The following is a 20768-nucleotide window of genomic DNA, read 5'->3' as shown; positions in this document are numbered from 1 at the left end:
AAAGGGTGGCGTGTAAGGCGTATTAAAAACACGATTAACTACAGTCTATCAATAAAACTAGGTTAAAAAGCCAAGGAGAATGTCGTAGCGAACGACAGTTCCGACCGAAAAACGATAAAACCGGCGAAACATATTTCGTTCACGAGATGGCGCTGCGGGTAGGTTCCACCAAGCGGTTCTGAGATTCTCGAGTCGGGGGTATAAAACACTAAATTTGGTTGCTTTTAATAAAGCCAATACTGGCAATATTAACATGAAATTTTTTGTATAACCATTTTCGGACGTCCTCTATCAATTTAAATGGTTTTAACCAAATTTAGGGTGGTGACAGTTCTCCTTTAATACTACATATTTAAAAAATAATAATAAACTTGATATATTTACTGTTGTAATTTCGTTATTTTTCCAAAACGATATCAAAATTGAAAAAACCCGGCATAATCCTATTATAATTTCCCGAGCTGGGCTATCGAAGCATCGTCTGCAGCTTTCATATTTATCCGACGAGAGATGACGCGTCGGGCGTAGCGTAGTCACTCTATCGCCTCTCATTGGCTGAATGGCAGCATTCTAGCTACCTATGAGATTTCTACGGTCTTACGTAGTTAGGTGTTGATTTAGAAATTTAATGTAATTTAATTATAAAAATCCTTATGAAATTAAAATAAATTACTAAATTAGACATCTTTATTTTAGTTGTTTAAGATTATAAAAATTAATTAGTTCTTTTGTAAAGGAACTTAAATCTATTTAATTTGGCAATCAGAAATCGTAGGTCTTTTGAGCTTAATTATAGTTTTTAATAAAAACAATTTATTTGTAAAATATCAAAACAAACAAAGTCCTATGGGTTAAATATGGACTCCTTAATTACAAAAATGAGTTTATGTTAGGCCTAGTATACACTTTCAAACAAAGCAACCAAAAGTAAATCGTGTAATTAAATAAATGAAAATTGATCGAAAACAAAACCTTTTTAACCTTTCAAATAAATAAATTTATTTATATTCTTAGAGCTTACAGTGCTAATATTTTAAGATATACAAGTATAAAATTGGATTATTAAGCTATATATATATATATATGTGTTTCTATTTCTTCTTGAGGAATTTTAATGAAGAACGAAAACTTATTTTCCAAGTTGATTCAATAATTCGCGCATCTTCTTGTTATTCTTTAGCAGGATTTGGTGTTGCGCTTTGCTAGACGCTAGTTCTTCCCGCAACTTATTGCTCTCATTCTTCAAAACGATCAAACGCTCCTGTTAAGTAATTTAAATTAATTTCGCATTATTTTAAGTTTTTATGAAATACAGGGGTTATGCAAAAATTTGAAGGAGTTGTAGATGGCGAGTTGAGAAGTATGCCTGTTTTTTCCCCATTTTCCTTCGATGAGTTAAAAGAGTGCCAGAGAGCTTCAAAGTGTGGCCTACTAGTCCCGGGAAGTAGGCTGCAACAAGCGCAAAAACAAGCAGCAGGGACTTTATATACTCTTCAAGTTTACTTTTTTACGCTGGTTACAAAGTCCTTTTTTACCTATCACACGAACCCAAACCTTAATATTCGCGTTTCCCAGCTGCTTGGCTTTGGGCTTGTTGCAGCCTACTTCCAGGGGCTAGCAGGTCACACTTTGAAGCTCTCTGGCGCTCTTTTCACTCATCGTAGGAAAATTGAAAAAAAACAGGCATACTTCTCAACTCAATCACTACAACTCCTTAAAATGTTTCTATAACCTTTTGAAACACCCTGTATATTTATGGAACAGTTTAACCTGTAAGCCTCGAGTGATGTATTGTTCGTCGTTGATTTGCCGATGCATGTCTTCGCGAGCCCTGTTGGGGTTATTGATCAGGATATCCAGTTTCATCAAAGCTAGCCTGATATTTCCCACATCGTTTCGAACATTTTGCTCCAACGACATTTCCACCATTTGCAATTTGGTCTCCACGTTTTCTCTTCGTTGTTTCTCCTCAATCAATTGTTCCATCAATTGTTCGAAAGTCGGCTGATGTTTGCCAAGGCACACGCTGAAAACGGAGAGATTGCTGGAACTCCCATCTGAGAAATACGATAAAATCAGTGTTGCGCCTAAATGTTAAGTTAAAAGGAACCACCTATGGACTGCAATGCAAAGGAACATAAAATTAGCGAATAAGTAGATTAGTCCATAATGAAAAGGGATAAAAAAGCTAAACCCTAAACAAATTTGAAGAAATTTAAAAACTTACTAATAGCTCGTACCGATAGGTCTTCGAGCAAACAAAAAGACGCGAAACTCGGACCAAATAGATCTTCGAGTGAAAACTAAATTAATTAAAATAAAATAGCCAGAAATTCCAACGGTAGACCGGTTGCGTCCTATTTGGGACTCGTCAGTACCGTGCGGGAATTCTGACTAGCGACTATCATCCCGAAAAAAGAAACTAAGCCTACACATTAAAAATTTAATTGCAGTCCATAGGTGGTTCCTTTTAACTTAACATTTCGCCTACTATTCTCCACCATTTGCCCCCTATTCGGCTTTCCGTTGCTACGCAACACGTTTTGAAATTTATAATGCTTAGGCTTAGTTTATCTTTTCGATGTAATAGATTTCCCGCACGGTACTGACGAGTCCCAAATAGGACGAAACCGGTCTACCGTTGGAATTTCTGGCTTTTTCATTTTAATTAATTTACTTTTCACTCGAGGGTTTATTTGGTCCGAGTTTTGCGTCTTTATGTTTGCTCGAAGACCTATCGGTACGAGCTATTAGTAAGTTTTTAAATTCCTTTAAATTTGTTTAGGGGTTAGCTTTTTTATCCCTTTTTTTAATGGACTAATCTACTTATTCGTTAATTTCATCTTCCTTCGCGCCTAAATGAAACGCTGCAATAACTACCGTTAGTGAATGATGAAGCAGTGTCGGTGAATCCATCTTCGTCGCTTTCGGTGTTTATTTCCAATTCTTCTGGATTGACCTCGTGTTCTTCACCCGCGCCCGTTTCCTTCACTCCTGCATCGTCTAGTTTTAAAGAAAACCGAAACTAGCGTTAGTTAGTTAAACAACTCGGTTTCAAAATGCGGTATCGTTGCCATTACCATTTGCATTGTTATTATCATTTCTTAAATCTATTTCTTCCATTTTTTTATGAGGCCTTCAACTGTTTTATCGTTAAATAAACTAAGCAATCGCTAAGCCTAATTCACTAGAGTTTCCAAATAATTTGAAAATACGTTTTGCGCTCGTGGTCACGAGATACGAAATAGATGCTAGCATATAAACTCTATTTAATATGTCTTATTCGACGTGTTAAAAAGTTCCACGCGCGTCTAGATATTTTAACTTAAAAACGGGCTCGAGCGATTTTGCGCGAGCTCCCTCAATTTAAAATACGCGCGAGCTTTTTACGCTAAAATATTAAGGGGCGCGTGGGACCTTTTAACAAGTTGAAAAACGCAAAAAGTTGATTTTATAATTAAAACGTGGTCTTGCCCAATTGGTTAAAATGTGGCTCTTACGTCACAAGACACAGCTTTATTGGAATATTCTTCGCAAGTTATATTCCTCTGGCCACTGTAACTCATTTCTAATATTTTGGAACAATCAATTTTATAATTTAAAGTTTATCTTAAACAACTTCCATGCCTCATTTTATCAATGAATCTAAAGGCTGGTTCACACGGGCAGTGTTTTCCTGATTTTCTCTATTTTCTCGTTTTACCACCTTTTCCCGTTGTTCTGGCGCACGGGAAAACGACTGTACACACGGACAAAATTAAACGGATTTTTCCGCCGTCAGCGCTGCCGGTAAACGAGAAAACGGAGAAAAAAATGTTGAAATATCTCTACTTTTTTTCCCGGTTTTCTGAAGCACTTTGAGCTCGACTAATCAGCGAGCGTTTCGCTGTCACGGGATTTTGAAATTCTTTAAAAGTAGGCTTAAGAATTTTTGCGTCGAGCCCAACGCCCCTCAAAAAAAGGTTATCCAATTTCTCATTCCCCGGCAGCGCTCGCTGTGATAAAATCCGGCAAATTTTGTCCGTGTGTACAGTCGTGTTCCCGTGCGCCAGAACAATGGGAAAAGGCGGTAAAACGAGAAAATCAGGAAAACACTGCCAGTGTGAACCAGCCTTAAGTCGCACCAAAGGTTTGACAAAAACTGAAATAAATTATAAAAGTTTCGATGTAGAAAGTCCATTTTCGATAAATGTTTTTCGCAAGAATGACTGAATTGAATTGTACACATCCATAGTTCATAGATCAAAGACGATTTCCCAAACGACACATATAATGCTTGTAAACATCTAGTAGACTGTATAGTTGTCGAGAAATTCCGTACTCATGAGCGAGGATTTTCTTCCATTTTGTAACCGATAGTAACTCAATTATCGTGTAGAGTTAACGATTTGTATCGTACTAGATTATTGAAGATCGTACGGCGGAAAATCATTCTCTTAAAGCGAAAAGTTATTTCAAGATAAAAGAAATAGTTTATTACACCTTTTATGTCGTATGCCTTAGCTTACCTTTATTTACGAAAAACCACGTGTTTTTGAAATATTTAGGATTTGTGGCAACAATTATCACGACCCCACCAAATCTACGAAAGGACCGTGGTCACAGCAAAATAAAGAAAACAGTTTATCGTAGGATCTTATTTTAGACGCATGATCCAGCCTTACGGATCGTATATCGTTAAAATACGATCCGGATCGTACATCTAACAACGCTGTAGTCGACTTTCGTTGAAGTTATTGAAACGTTTTTAGCTATTACCGCGTAAAAAGATTATCGTACGTAACATTTAGAAAACTCTTCCTAAAGGGTGTGTCAAGGTTGTCAGTCACGTCAAGCCACGACGTTTTATCTCCATCCTATTGTACCGGTGGCCCGCGATCTTTGACTTTTGGATTGACGCTCCTTACAACGACTGAATTCCTCAAAACGACAAAATCGTCCATTCTCTTTCGCGCGTTCGCGCGTATCCCTGGTCGCGGACAAAAATGTTGAATTTGATCGGTAGCCAATAGGGCGCTGGCGACACTAGCCTAAAGGGGGGTCGGGAGGGAACGCTCGCTATCGGGCGGAGGCACCTAATAACATGGAGATGGCCCCCGTGAGACGAGATAAGTCGTGTGACAAATGCATTGGCCCTATACCACAGAGCGAAACAATCGATAGAAGCGAGGAAACCCCGTCGACCGTCTTTTGCCGCCGTTTTTGCCAGCTTTTGTCGCGTTGGCCCCGGAGCCACGTGATACACCATCTTTACTCTTTGGGAACCTTTCCGGCGACGCTCGCTGGGGCTTTCCGACCCCTCATCCTCCTCCGAAAACAGGGCTCATCTTCCTTTTATTTTAAAATACGACCTAGTCTCACTCGACTCTTCATCGCGGTACGAACGATGGGGTACGGCTTACGCCGGTGAAATATCCGGTGATTCTTTCCTTTGTCTTCCCGATTTTTGTCCTCCGTCGCTACGGGAGAACAGCGTGCCATCAACCCTCAGGTGATCCGTTTTAACCCCCGGTCGAACGCGGTGGGTAAAAACCTCAAAATGCGCTCGCGTTGACTTTTGGAAATTGGCAATACTTCTCTTTTAATGCGATTTCGGCTCCTTCCCTATCCCTGGAACCTTCCCCCTCTTAGAGGTTTTTTGTCTCTTTCTGGATTAAACTTTTCCACCCTGCTTTGTCGTCCTAATCTAGAGGCGCCACTGTGAAAAGCATCTGTTGAGATAAACTGAGAGAGGGTTTATTTCTCCTCTTCCGGAACCCCGAGAGTCGTTGAAAGTGTACTTTCTACATCGTGTCGTCTAGATATGGATGGAATAGATTTAGACGCGTTTTCTTTGCGGAGACGGCCAAATGTCTCTTATCAGCATTATTCGCCGGATGCTTTTCGCTTGTCTCGCGGAGTGACGTCCCCCGCGTGTTCAGCTCTTCCGTTACGCGCCGACGTGTTGCCATTTGAACACTTCTACAGGCGCAAATAGGCTAATTATAGACCAGATTGCTGGCGTTGGGTAGGATTTTGAGGTAGATTAGTAGGGCGCATTCCTAACTGTATAAAAAAATAAATTTTTAATTATTGAGATAGAATTATTGATTATTCTTTCGTTTTAAAATATTAATAATAATAATTATCAGCTAAGCTAATTCCCAAGTCAGCTAGCGATTTTTAATGCCTTTGAATAAGGTGGCCGGATTACAATGTGAGAGTTAGGAGCGACAAACACAGCACCCCACACAAGGAGAACGCAACCCGTCAAAAGTCGTGCATTTTCTTGCGTACATTTTTCATTGGTTAGACGCTTCAGCGCCTGTTGCCGTTGGAAGGGGAAAATTCCGAAATTGTTTCCCCCCCCCCTGCCCGTAAAACGTTCAGCGTAAAGGTTCATCCAATCATCGACAAATTACTGGAATTGTGATAGTAAATTAATTTGTTTTTTACCTCTGTTGATGTGTTTCCTCGTTCTGCATTTGGAACAATTCTTTTCAATAATCGGAATTTTCCAACATTTTGACCATACTGGCTGACAATGTGATTTGTATTAGAGCCACAAAGACTCTTCTTCGATAGGATGTTGATTTAACTTTCTCGTCAAAATATACATAGTTCCTTTAGTAGGCATGAATCTGATAATTTTTATCATTGACCAAGCTATATAGATAATATTGTTGATTAGTTACAAGACAAATCTTTTGTGAATTTCATTGCAAGAAATACTTTAACTTCACACTTACATAACAATTTTCAAGTTCAGGTTCAAGACCATGCAAATGTCTCAGTCAATTGCTTATCGTAAGTAGAGGTCGTAGCTAATTCCCTGACACTTAATTGATTATTTATCACTGCGTCAGGAACTGTTACAACATTCTGAGTGATCAACCTATATGTTAAAGTAAATTAGTATGTTTCAATCGATAAACATCACTATTATTGTAATAATAATTTATTACTTTTCCATTAAGTTGAACTTGATTTAGATTTATAATCATCATCAATAAAAATTTTGGAACAAACATATCTAGGTGTTTTTGAATAACTAAATTGTTCAGATGGGCATCCAAGTCCCAACCGCTAGCTGTTAACCACTGTTCAAACTCTTAAGGCTGTTTTTTTGGATTTGGAAATCGATAAAATTTCACATCTACACATTTTGGTAACCTTGCGTCACTGTGACAATCACAATAATAAATTTTTTTTTTGGTGCCATCGCGAAAAAATACTTCTTAACTCGGAAAGTAATACAACTAAGATACTCGCCATTTTGTACTATAATTTAAACTCCCGCGAGTTACGCAAGATGGCGTTGGCATCGAAAAGCGCGACAGTTTAAACATAAATCCTCTATGGGTGCTTATTATAGCCTTACGAGTCCTGTAGTAGTTTGTCGATGGACGAATGAAATTTGTACACAACACTACCTTCGCGTGTTTAAAGGCTAGCTGCGTTCTCCTTGTGTTTGTTGCTCCTAGGTGTGAGCGAGTGGTGGCAAGCGATCCAACAGCTCCCTACACTATCACTATAGACGTGAACCTCAACAAGTTTTTAAGGAAGTAGAAATCAAAGAACTCTTGGAAACCCGCTTTAACCAGTGGGAAGAGAACTTGCAAACTCAAAGCGGTAAGATAAATTATTACGTTAAATAAAATCAGAAGTATATTTTATTTCTACTAGTAATATTAATCACTCGAAAGACTTCTTGAAAGAAAAATATATTTAATACATGGTGTTTCAAATGTGTATGCAAAATTTTAAGAAGTTGTAGTGGGTGAGTTGAGAAGTATGCCTGTTTTTCCCCCATTTTCCCTACGATGAGTTAAAAGAGCGCCAGAGAGCTTCAAAGTGTGGCCTACTAGTCCTTGAAAGTAGGCTGCAACAAGCGCAAAACCAAGCAGCAGGGACTTTAAATACTGTTTAAGTTTACTTTTTTAAGCTGGTTACCTCGATTTGTTTACAAAGTCCTTTTTTACCTATCACACGAATCCAAACCTAACTTGGTTGCAGTCTACTTCCACAGGCTAATAGGCCACACTTTGAAGCTCTCTGGCGCTCTTTTAACTCATAGTAGGAAAATGGGGAAAAACAGGCATACTCCTCAACTTACCCCCTACAGCTCCTTAAACATTTTGTATAACCTTTTGAAACATCTGTATATATATTTCCTAAAAGTAGTAAATCGGAAAAATTTCGATAATAAATAAGAAATTACCTTGATAGTGTAAATTTCGAATTTCACATCGCGTTTTGACGGTAAATTAAAGTCCATTAGAATCCGCGTCTAGCCTTTAAAGTAACATGTTTCATTTTAATGGCCTAGATGGATCTTTCTCGCGTTGGACATCTATTAAAAACATCTGACAAAATAAATTTGCGATGTAAACATACTTCGTTGTAGATTAAGTTTATGTCAGCTGGAAAAAAATTGAATTTCGCGATTTAGCGGGATTTCCTTTCTATTATTCATTCCCAAATAGTGGAAAATTCAGTTGAGCATTTCGGATAAGGCGTTTTGCTTACGTCAAAAATAGTGTATTTGGGGCATCATTTTCCGTTTCGAAAAGCCGCAGATAAGCGGATTGGCTTTTCGCTGTAAATTTGGGCAAAAATTGTCGAAATACGAGTTAAATCTTGTCGTTTGTCAAGCTCTGGGAAAATAAAATTTCCTATTCTCTCCGTCTCTCTCTCTCTCTGGCACTGGTTCTCCTCGCTCCCGCGAGATGTCGCTTCGATAATCCTCCGTTTTAACCGCGAAATTCTTTCCTTCTGGCAGCTCTTGTTTTGCCGTAAATTGAAACTGATAGATTCGGTCAACCGAAGACGAAAAATTATTTTCGTGTCCTTCTCGTTTCATTTTTACTTTCTCTTCACTCTCGCGAACACTTGCTCGAAATTTTTGAGCGTAACGAGCAGTCCCGGAGAACTAAACGTAACTTGATAGCCGATTCCGAAGGCGTAGATTCGGTACAGTCGGCGATAGTGGAATGACGCTTTTGATTTTAGTTGGCGTCGCGGGCGATACCCCTTCCGCCCATTCTCTCCGTAGGGTCGACTGAAGTCGCAGCTACGCCTTGCCAGCGGTATATCACAATCGATTAGGTTTGGGAATACAAGGGCCGTCTTTTTGGCGCGAGTTGAATGTCGGTTCGCAGTGGGGGGAAAGGGAAGGACCTCGCTCCGAGTCTCGGTCTGGCGAAAGAATTTGGCCAAGATAACGGCGAGTTATCATTCTATTGGCCACCGCCAGGATTTTTATTGTTTTTCAGCCTCCGGAAAGAGGAAAAATATGATACGGAAACGAGCAGCCTTTCGCTTCCAAGCGCCCACCCTCGCCATACTCCCATTTTCCCTCTTTTTTGTAACATTTGCGTTTTGGAAAGTCACAAACCTTTACGAGGTAGGGCCCCGTTGCGCGCAGTAACAAGGGGTTGGAGAGAACAAAATTGCTCGCGTTTTATATATATTTCCCTGACCCCAGCTTAAAAAATATGAATATATTCGGTACCGCGTTCGTGACATACGTGTATATATTGTTGCTTTCCTACGTATATAAATTTATATTTATCTAAAGGGATGGTATACCCGCGTACGCAACAGCTAGCAATTTTTATACGTTTCTTTTTTGTTACATACGTGTTCGCCAAATGGTTGAAACTTTCCTCCGAGTTTTCCACTTACTCGGCGATGTATCATGTTTTAATAGTGAACGAACACGAATTCGATTATTTTTATAGTGTGGATTTCCGATTTCAAAGGGATTCCCGTTCAACGTTGTAGTTGCCGAATGGGCTTATTGTATTTATTATTGCCTTCATATTTCACCATATATCTCGTTTATCCAGATGGATGAGTAGTGTTGTAAATCGGAAAATTTTCCGGAAAATGACTGAGTCCTTTTTTCCGGATAATTTTCCGTATTTTTCCGAAAAAAAAATCAAAAAAAGTTTTCATTCCATGATTAGTCTAATATTGTCTGCATAGCGGCATTTTCGCCTCATTTTTTCGAATCTAAAAGTCAAACTAAACCTCTAGACTAGCTTTAAACTGATTAACAATGTAACACTATTAATGATAAGTTAAGTTAGAAGAAACCACCTATGGACTGTGAGAAGGATGATAAAATACGCGAAAAAGTAGATAAGTCCATAATTAAAAGGGATAATATAGCTAAATCCTAAACAAATTTGAAGAAATTTAAAAACTTACTAATAACTCGTACCGATAGGTCTTCGAGCAACGCGAAACTCGGATCAAATAGATCTTCGAGTAATAAACTAAATTAAAACTAAATAAAATAGCCAGAAATTCCAACGGTAGACCGGTTTCGTTCTATTTGGAACTCATCAGTACCGTGCGGGATATCTGGCTGGCGACTATCAAATCGAAAAGAGAAACTAAGCCTAAACATTAAAAATTTCAAAACGCGTTGCATATAGTTTTTCATTTAGTTTTAAATAACCAACACTAGATGAGTATAATTTATGTGAGAACGGGCTTCATTTTCAACCTGTTAATAACAAACACAAGGAGAACGCAGCTAGCCTTTAAACACGCTAACGAACAGTTGTGTACCAATTTCATTGGACGAGCTTCACGAGCCTTTACGATGAACGTTTTACGGGCGGGGGGGAAGACAATTTCCGAATTTTCCCCTTCCGGCGTCAGCAGGCGCTAAAGCGTCTAGCCAATGAAAAACGTACACAAGTAAATCCACGACTTTTGACGGGTTGCGTTCTCCTTGTGTGGGGTGTTGTGTTTGTTGCTCCTAGGTTTAAGCTAGAAGATAAAGGGAATGTATTGTTACAAACCATTGTTAACTCCCCCAATAAATATATTTAGTTAAAAGGGTTGAAGAACAAAGAATCTGCTTACCATGACTTAAATTTTGCCATGTTTCAACTTTATGGCTCTAAATAGAGATGCTGATAAGAAACAATAGACCTAAAGATTTCAATTCTAAATACAACCAAAAGTATAGAGGTATTCAACTATTCATCTCCCTATTCGATTAGCTCCAAGCCGTTTTATACGAAGATCTAACAATTTTCGGCGATGCTTAATGGATTGTGGTAGAGTTAGTGATGTGAATTTACTGGTAAAAATAAAAACGGTAAGTCGTTTGATGTCACAATAATTATTAAAATAGTATTTTTATTTTACCATAGCCTAAGGTTTCAATAAACTTAGAGAAACCTCCTAGATAAACCCTTAGAAATACATTTAAATGTATGGAACGTAAAATCACAGTGCCGGGACTTCGGAGTCTAACAGGAAAATGATTTGGTTTTCTAGTCGAATGTAAACTGTAATTGTTTCTTCTTTTATTTGAAGTTTAACAAAATATTTTTGGGTGTTTTTTGCTTTATGAAAAAAATTGGTAAATTTATCGGTAAAACCACTCGGTAAATTTACGGTTATTTTACCATTACCGGTAAATTTACCGGCTCAGAAGTTGAACTTTGTTGAAGTCGGCCTAAACGAACGAACATGGATCTAAAGATTTACGAACTAATGTGGGATTTCATCCAGAGTTGTTCAAAATGCATTTAGAGTTAGAAAAAGTATTTTGCATTTTACATTTTGAATTTTGAGTTGGAAAAAGAATTTTGCATTTTACATTTTGAATTTTGAGTTGGAAAAAGAATTTTGCATTTTACATTTTGAATTTTGAGTTGGAAAAAGAATTTTGCATTTTACATTTTGAATTTTGAGTTGGAAAAAGAATTTTGCATTTTACATTTTGAGTTAGAAAAAGTATTTTGCATTTTACATTTTGAGTTAGAAAAAGTATTTTGTATTTTACATTTTGAGTTAGAAAAAGTATTTTGCATTTTACATTTTGCATTTTGAGTTTCTAGGAAAGTGATTTGCATTTCACCTTTTGCATTTTGAGTTTCTAGGAAAGTGATTTGCATTTCACCTTTTGCATTTTGAGTTTCTAGGAAAGTGATTTGCATTTTACATTTTGCATTTTGAGTTTCTAGGAAAGTGTTTTGCATTTTCCTTTTTGATTTTGAGTTTCTAGGAAACTATTTTGCATTTTACATTTTGCATTTTGAGTTTCTAGGAAAGTGTTTTGCATTTTACATTTTGCATTTTGAGTTTCTAGGAAACTATTTTGCATTTTACATTTTGCATTTTGAGTTTCTAGGAAAGTGTTTTGCATTTCACATTTTGCATTTTGAGTTTCTAGGAAAGTGTTTTGCATTTTACATTTTGCATTTTGAGTTTCTAGGAAAGTGTTTTGCATTTTACATTTTGCATTTTGAGTTTCTTGGAAAGTGTTTTGCATTTTACATTTTGCATTTTGAGTTTCTAGGAAACTATTTTGCATTTTACATTTTGCATTTTGAGTTTCTAGGAAAGTGTATTGCATTTTACATTTTGCATTTTGAGTTTCTAGGAAAGTGTTTTGCATTTCACATTTTGCATTTTGAGTTTTTAGGAAAGTGTTTTGCATTTCACATTTTGCATTTTGAGTTTCTAGGAAAGTGTTTTGCATTTCACATTTTGCATTTTGAGTTTCTAGGAAAGTGTTTTGCATTTCACATTTTGCATTTTGAGTTTCTACGAAAGTGTTTTGCATTTCACATTTTGCATTTTGAGTTTCTAGGAAAGTGTTTTGCATTTCACATTTTGCATTTTGAGTTTCTAGGAAAGTGTTTTGCATTTCACATTTTGCATTTTGAGTTTCTAGGAAAGTGTTTTGCATTTTACATTTTGCATTTTGAGTTTCTAGGAAAGTGTTTTGCATTTCACATTTTGCATTTTGAGTTTCTAGGAAAGTGTTTTGCATTTTACATTTTGCATTTTGAGTTTCTAGGAAAGTGTTTTGCATTTCACATTTTGCATTTTGAGTTTCTAGGAAAGTGTTTTGCATTTCACATTTTGCATTTTGAGTTTCTAGGAAAGTGTTTTGCATTTCACATTTTGCATTTTGAGTTTCTAGGAAAGTGTTTTGCATTTCACATTTTGCATTTTGAGTTTCTAGGAAAGTGTTTTGCATTTTACATTTTGCATTTTGAGTTTCTAGGAAAGTGTTTTGCATTTCACATTTTGCATTTTGAGTTTCTAGGAAAGTGTTTTGCATTTCACATTTTGCATTTTGAGTTTCTAGGAAACTATTTTGTATTTTGTGGGTTTGATATGTGGAAAAACATTTCCAAAATGTTTTAACTCTGGTATCATCATCGAGAAAGCTCGTCTGCTATTTACTCCCCAGTAATCATAGATGGCGATACTCACTCACTCAGAAGCAGACGAACATTCGTACAGTGCCACCGCTTTATTTCCCACTCTGGCTGCGAGGATGGTTTTGAAATCTCCACGTATTTATTATTATTACTAATTTTTAATAATTAATTTTTAATTTATTATTTATTTATTATTTATTAATTACTAATTAATTATTAATAAATACAAACTAACTATGTAAGATAAAACAGTGTGCATTTGTAAAAACATTTTGCATTTTGAGTTACATGGATAAAGTATTTTGCATTTTACATTTGGCATTTTGAGCTATGTGGAAAGAATTTTGTATTTTACATTTTACATTTTGAGTTATGGTGAAAGTATTTTGCATTTTGAACAACTCTGATTTCCACATCGACTCGTCTAAGCTCCCAGTTAAAGAGGCTCTCAATGATATCAGTAAGAAACCAGCTGATAAACACGTCATCCATCATGCCAATCACATCCACTACATCTGTGACATCTCCAGACTCCATCCACGCCACTGTTTCCCACTCTTTTGAATGCAAGTAATGTTTTGATAGCTTTTTATGTGTTTCCTCGTCGAACCTTAAAAAAAAAAGTTAATTAGTCAAAGATCGCACCGATCGGGATCATAAACCTTTTATAATTTCTTTCGTCTTCGTATCGTTGTTGACTTGTTTTTGATGTCGTGTTCTTAACATCTCGCATCGCGCGCTCTTATAAATATTTTCGAATTGTTTTAATTCTTTAGCGAATACGTGAAAAACGTGATCCGTTTTCTCATCTCAATTTTAATTTATTGTGTGAATTATAACTTTAAATATATCATATTGAAAATAACGTTCAAGTGCAGGGTGACCAGACTTCCTATATTTTCCTATATTTCTAATATTTTCTATATTTTCCTATATTTCTAATATTTTCTATATTTTCATATATTTTTAATGCCTTCCTATAAATTCCTATATTTTCATATATTTTTAATGCCTTCCTATAAATTCCTATATTTTCATCGATTTTCCTAAATTTTTCTATAATTTGACGGCCTTTTGAAAATGAAAAACCTTTTTTGTACGTGTCATAAAACATCTAGTTCAAACACTACCACTTTCGAACAATATCTTGAAATGTACGGGCTTTTGTAAATCCGCTAAGTAATCCAATAATGCAAAAAAGCAGTGTACAAAAAAATATCAATATTCTAGGTGATTCAAGCCAAAGTATAGCGGTATGCAATAATTACCTTACTATTTTTCTTATATTTTCCTACTTAGTGTCCTATATTAGCCTATAATTCGCCTATTTAGATTCCTATATTTTCCTATAATTCGCCTATTTTATTGGCGCCCCATGGCATTGGTCAGCTAATGAGGGGCGTTTCGGTTTTTAATATATAAATAAATATGTTTCCCCAAATCGTTTAGGCGTTATGTTGAGTAGGGGCAAGCCAAGTACATGGACCGTGGGGCTTTATCAGAGTTTTGGCGCCCCTAGAAAAATGGCGCCCTAGGCACGTGCCTAATTTGCCTAATGGTTAATAAGCCCCTGCTTTCCGTGGTCACCCTGTAAGTGTCCGAGTGGTATTTGGACATCCACGACAACGAAATACAACGCCTCGCGAACCTGAGAGTCTGCTACGACGAAATGAACGAGTTTGGTAAGGCAGTAGTGCGGTGTTGATGTAGAGGTTAGGTTTAATCGTAATATACGATTTATTTAAGAATGCTCTTAATTATGTTTATAGGATTGGCTCCGTTTTCTCTCTACTTTGTAAGAGCTGAAAAAATCAGGACTGCGGAACCATTTGAAAGTTACGTGGAATGGTCAAGGAGGAGTAGTGAGTAACTAAAATGGTTAAACATTAATACTCCTAAAACCTTTAACTTGATTTCCCTTTAGGAACAAGGGAATGGCAATAGGAGCAAGTACCAGTCTTCAACCTCCAAATTGTCGAGACATCCGCATCGAACCAGTGACTGAAGACGCAATCCGTAAACCAAAATTTAAGAGCCACACTGGCCTTTGAAACATCTGGCTGAGATAGTCGATTGGATAAAACATATTTTGATTTCCAGCTCTATTTCTGGAGCTCACGATGGAAATTTGAGAAATTCAAACGCCAATGTGTCCCTTTAAATACAATTAATAATCAATGCTATGGTAAATACTACAATTACAGGGTTTTCAAGCGCAATACAAGGCTTTCGCCGGATAAGAGACGAAATACTTCATAATGGTCAAACAATCTCAAGACTACCGCTACCAGCGAGACAAATAACCAGAAACAACTTGACCAAACTGTTGAGAAACATGTTGACAAATATTCGTCGGGAAATGTCAAGCTGCCATCACTCTATCGCGAACCAGATGTACCAAAGACGACAGTAGTATAAAAATGAGAGAACTGGGCCCCGGTTTCCATAGGATATAATGGGGAATATCTGATTCCTCATAGGGAATCAACGGGGAACCTAATCGCCATTGAACGTCCTTCAAGAGTCCGGGCTCGAAGTGGGTATGAGTAAGGCCAGGCGCTCACTGCTCTTCGTAACGTCTCCTTCCTACCTTTTACAAGCCTTTGCTTCGTAACGGAGACAATGCCTTGTGGAAGGCAGGACGGATACGAAACGGAGAGCCAGTGGGCGCCTAGCCTAAGACCGTTGACAAATTATAAGAGGAATCGAATTGCTCTCGGCGCTGCAGCCATTGCACCGACCAGAATCCTAGTCTGATGGCAATAAGCCTTCTGGCAATCCGCGGGTTTCAAATCCTACAGGAACTATTCAGCTACGCGTCGATTCTAAGGTTGAGAGAGACACCTTTAAATAATCTTTATTGAGTTGATACGTCATTGAAATGATCGGGGAATCCAAATGCCCTTGAAAGTTTACTCGTAGACTCGTAAACAATAAAGTACTATAAAAATTTATTAAAAATCCCGCGATAATATCTTTATTGAAATCATTATCGTTATAACTCGACTCCAAGGAGACAACAGCAGTGGCTGACGATTTGATGGTATTTTTCAATAAAATGTTTAACGTCAGTTTCCAGCTGTCGGTATCGTGTCCAGATTAACCGCTATTACAAAAATTTTAACCACCCTCCTGATAATATTAATTTTAGTAATAATTGAATGGTTCGATTTCCTATTATGGTTCTACTAATTTTACTAAATTTATGGATAAACTAGGAAATATATACTACGACGGAAAAGACTCTGGATGGTACGTAGGCATTCGTGGATTGTATCGCTCGGCTCGAGAAAGGGGTGTTCAAATTTCAGTGAAAGACGTTCAGGAATTTTTAAAGAACCAAGATACGTATACATTACGCAAAAATGCAAAGTGGCGGTATAAAATAAATAAGACAATAGTTTACGGAATCGACGAACAATGGCAAGCTGATTTAATTGATCCTCAGAAACTTTCGAGACAAAACAAGATACATTGTTATATTCTCGGCGGTATTGATATTTTTACCTCTCCGAGGAACTATGCTCCCTAGGAGAGGTTTTACCATTGAATTGGGAATAATACTGCTAGAATTACAATTACGATTTCGGTTGCCTTGGTTACGCGGGAGCTGTTCTGAGAAGACTGTACGAAATTCATCTTTATAATTAGGCGGTAGCGCCATCTATATTTTGTAAAGTTATGTGGCTAAAAATAAATAATTATTAGCTAACTCGCTGTAACTTGTGTTAAAAAGGATCGTGTTGACGGAATAAAATTATTTTTAAACAACTTCAAAGGTTTGTTACGATAAATCATACATTTTAATTTCGCGTCAGATTCGCGCAAAAATTCAATTGTAATATAGTTGCCACCACCAGAGACAGATGCCGCCACGGTAGAACGATAAAGTTAATAAAGTTTCCTTATTGAGAGAAATTGGTCCCGCGCCAGCCAGATTTAGTTGTACCTCTATTTATTCCCAACTCAATGGGTTTTACAATCACCGTGTCTCTGTGGGCTAGGAGCAAAATAAACACAGCACCCCACACAATGAGAACGCAGCCAGCCTTTAAACACGCTAACGCAGTGTTGTGTACAAATGTCATTGGACGAGTATTTACGCAGAACGTTTTATAGAATCAGGCTAGATACCTCTCAATTTCCGCGTATCGTGGTGTGGGTGTAAGAGAGGGTACGAACATAGATTTTCACAAGGACTTCCCACGCGATTTTTTTGTTCATGATAAGTCTCATCGCTAGGTGGCGCCAGTGATTCAAAATAGTGGGGTGAACCAAAGACTAGTGAATAGCGAAGCATACACCATATACACTTTAAGGACTTAAATCTAGTAGCACGTGCTTTTCCCAAAAAACACGTGTTTCTGATTGTGAAATGTTAATACATAAAGTTATCTTATTTCAAGTTTACCTCTTAAAACCATTAGGTTTTCCAGAGATTTTTGGAACTATTTAATGAAATATCTAGATACTTTCGAAATGCCTAGCCGAAAATAAATAGCAGACGACAATTTTAAAATATATCAAAAAATATCCCACGTGATCGCCGTTACGCCAGAAATCCGCTAGTCGCGTGGCCGTTCGCCCCAGGAACTACCTCGGTACACAGTGGAAGGCAGAAAGGGGGTACGTGCTACCACGAGCAGGATGTCCTTGTGTAACCTACCTTAGTCTATGGTACGAATAAGGAAATATAGTCGCTTCGGAATTTCGGAGTGCCATGCCCCTTTTCAAACGAGGTGGGCAGTTCCTTGGAAGAACATTTCTCGATACCGGCGCGAACGCCAGTGGTATTCCAATCAAAACAGCCCTTGCCACTAGATCAAAAAGCGCTCGAAAAGAAACCTCCAGGGGCGTAGGAACCGGGAGGGGCAGGGGGGGGGGCAATGCCACTCCCTAGAATTATGTTGGAAGGGGCAACTAATGTTATTGCCCCCTCCAACATTTTGGTCAGTTGAAATTTTAAAAAGGCTCAAATTATCATTTTAAAAGCATATACAGTTTATAGAACCTCAACTGTGTTTAAATTTCAGTCTTTTCCCGCCAGTTTACATAGTAGTAAACAGTACACATGCATTCGGAGAAGCTACACCCCATTAAAAATTCCAAACCATTCTCCAGACCCCTTTTCGTTTCTCTTTGCCCCTCCAACTTCTAGAACGTTCCTACGCCCCTGGAAACCTTGTTATCAACAGCTGAAGCCGTTAGGAAAAGGACGGGATTTGCAGTGGCGTAGCTAGCATGGGTGACGCCCGGGGCGTATATCATGGTATGCTACTTACTAGTCTCCAGTTTGTGTAAGTTTTAATTTTTTTCATGGTCGGGTGTCACTATTCACCCAATGCAATTTTATTAATGACAGTCAGTTTCGCCAAGGACAACGTAAACTATTACGTACCGACGGACTGACTACACTCCACGAACTGCTCCTAGTATTTGGAGGATGCACGGAGAATCGTCGACGGACCTGCCAAGGCCTATTGAAAATTGAAATGCTTTCAAAAGTGTAAATAACGCCTCTTTTGGAAAATAATGATGCATTATTGAATCGGAAGATAAAAATAACTATTATAAACACTGACTCCATTTCAGAAGTTAGTTATTTTCGAATTTCAAACCTTAACGCGTGGACGCTCGTATTTCTCGCCATTAAACTAGCCAACTATTTTGCCAACGGAAAGAGTAGGAAGGGACGAGTTTCCTATTCGGAAACTTCCTATTAACCGAATTCGTTCTGTGCCATACTTATGTTTATTATCCACTTTTGATAAAAAAATAATAATTATAATAATAATCAGCTAGGCTAATACCCAAGGCACCACCTTAGGCCTAAGTCATCCAGCGACTTTTAAAGCCATTAATTCAGGTGGCCGGGTTACAATGCGTAGGAGGGTGGTGGCAAGCCCTTAATACATAGGGGGATTGTACGTACTTAAATGTCCGTGACATCTTGTTATACCCCAAAGGGTGGTTCTGTTTTCGAACTAGTGGCTCTATTCTCAAAAAGTCGTTTTTAATCTTTAATGGGTCATAAAGAAAGCTTTAATTTAATTTAGCTTTAATGATTAGGAAAATAACCACAGATTGGAAACGCATTGAATAAAACTAGGATTTCTAATTTACGTTACTAGTTATTCTCTATAATCATCTTCATGCATAATTAAATTCCAATGTTCCTAATTTTCGGGGTCTGGTCCCATTGTACCCTCTGCACCTATACTTCGGCGTTTGTTTGAGTCAACATGATATTTACTTTTGGATTTTCAGATATAAAAAATTACCACCAACAAAGTTCAATAAGACTCGGAACATGAAGTAATTTTTAATTTATTAAAATATGAAATGAAATATAAATATTATCATCAGGTAATGACGAAAGCCAAAATGGAAGCATTATAATAATCATAATAATAGTTAGCCTTGCCACAGATAACCACTAGCGTCCCAACACTAACTATTGCTTTAAAACCTTTGTAAGTTTTAATGGAAAGAGGAAACCAAAACTTGCAAACTCAACGTGGATTGAGTTATTCCGAGTTTTCATATTTAAATTGCCACCTGAATTAATGGCTTCAAAAGTCGCTTGATGACTTAGGCCCAAGGTGGTGCCTAGCTGATTATTGCACTTTAAAACAGCTGATTTTGAACCGAATCTGGCCCATTTTTACACAAAATCGTGCAATTATTTACTAGAAATGTGTGCTATTTCAGTGACAGCACTTTGGACCATTTTTCGTCCACTTTGCCCTAAGAGTGTAGGATGGAGCGGCCAGCATTGGAAACCTTTTTAGTGGCAACAGAGCTACTTCAGGCGAAATTTGAATTTAAAAAAATACGTTTTGGAACACAAAAATAGTGCTGAGCTAAATACATCATATATAGTAACTTTCAAACAGTTGGTATGCTATTTTTAGCCCCTGATCGACGAAAAGAATTGATAACATGTTTTTTATTTAAATTTATATTATTACGCAGTGTAATTTTTTGCATTTCACGAGGGTAGGCGTAATAATACACGCCGTGATGCGGTTCGCGTATTCTCGGTTTGGTGTTTCATTACAATAGCTAAGATAGATACTTTTATCCTAAGAAATATATATTTGAAACATCTAATACAAACACGTCGAATATTATATTTATACAACGTTATTTTAAAACGAAAATTTAATCGCCAAATGTGAATTTTACCAGATTTGTTTTCGAGTTGAAACATCGGTAAAAATCGGTTCGTGACGCGTATAATAAATAGTCATTGTAGGAACGGCGAACCCTTCATTCGTTAAACGTCGATAATCGTTAAAAATCAGTTACAGAAATGGATCGTCTATAATTTAATTTCCAAACGAGCGGGCCAGACTTTCTAAAAATGAACGGGCCCACGGAAATCAGTTTCCCGGTCACGCCGATAGGCAATGCGGGGAAGCGACGGTTTCCTCTTTCTCTCTTTCATTTTTATACCCGTTTTAAATATAGGTCAAATTCGATGGTAAATTTTCGTATATTTGATAAATGATTATTTGGTGGACGCTTTTTGGAGCGATCCAGAGGGATGGTTGAAGTTTCGCGATCTTAGATTCTAAGAACTCG

At 37.4% G+C, this 20768-nt stretch overlaps 1 protein-coding gene across 1 annotated transcript; it reads right to left on the bottom strand.

Moving 5' to 3' along the window:
* Nucleotides 1-986: 986 nt before the first annotated feature.
* On the bottom strand, nt 987-3249 carry LOC149923078 (uncharacterized). The gene is made up of 4 exons (XM_090163763.1): nt 3081-3249; nt 2881-3003; nt 1771-2057; nt 987-1261 (listed from the first exon to the last, which is right to left on the bottom strand). Exons 1-4 carry the CDS (start codon nt 3121-3123, stop codon nt 1130-1132), a joined length of 585 nt encoding a protein of 194 aa, XP_090019889.1. The 5' UTR covers nt 3124-3249; the 3' UTR covers nt 987-1129.
* Between the last annotated feature and the right edge of the window lie 17519 nt (nt 3250-20768).

This window comes from Leiobunum rupestre, chromosome 11 (genome assembly GCF_980474605.1).
Source record: "Leiobunum rupestre chromosome 11, qqLeiRupe1.1.hap1, whole genome shotgun sequence".
NCBI lineage: Eukaryota > Metazoa > Arthropoda > Arachnida > Opiliones > Sclerosomatidae > Leiobunum > Leiobunum rupestre.
This window is presented reverse-complemented; position numbering and strand designations above follow the sequence as displayed.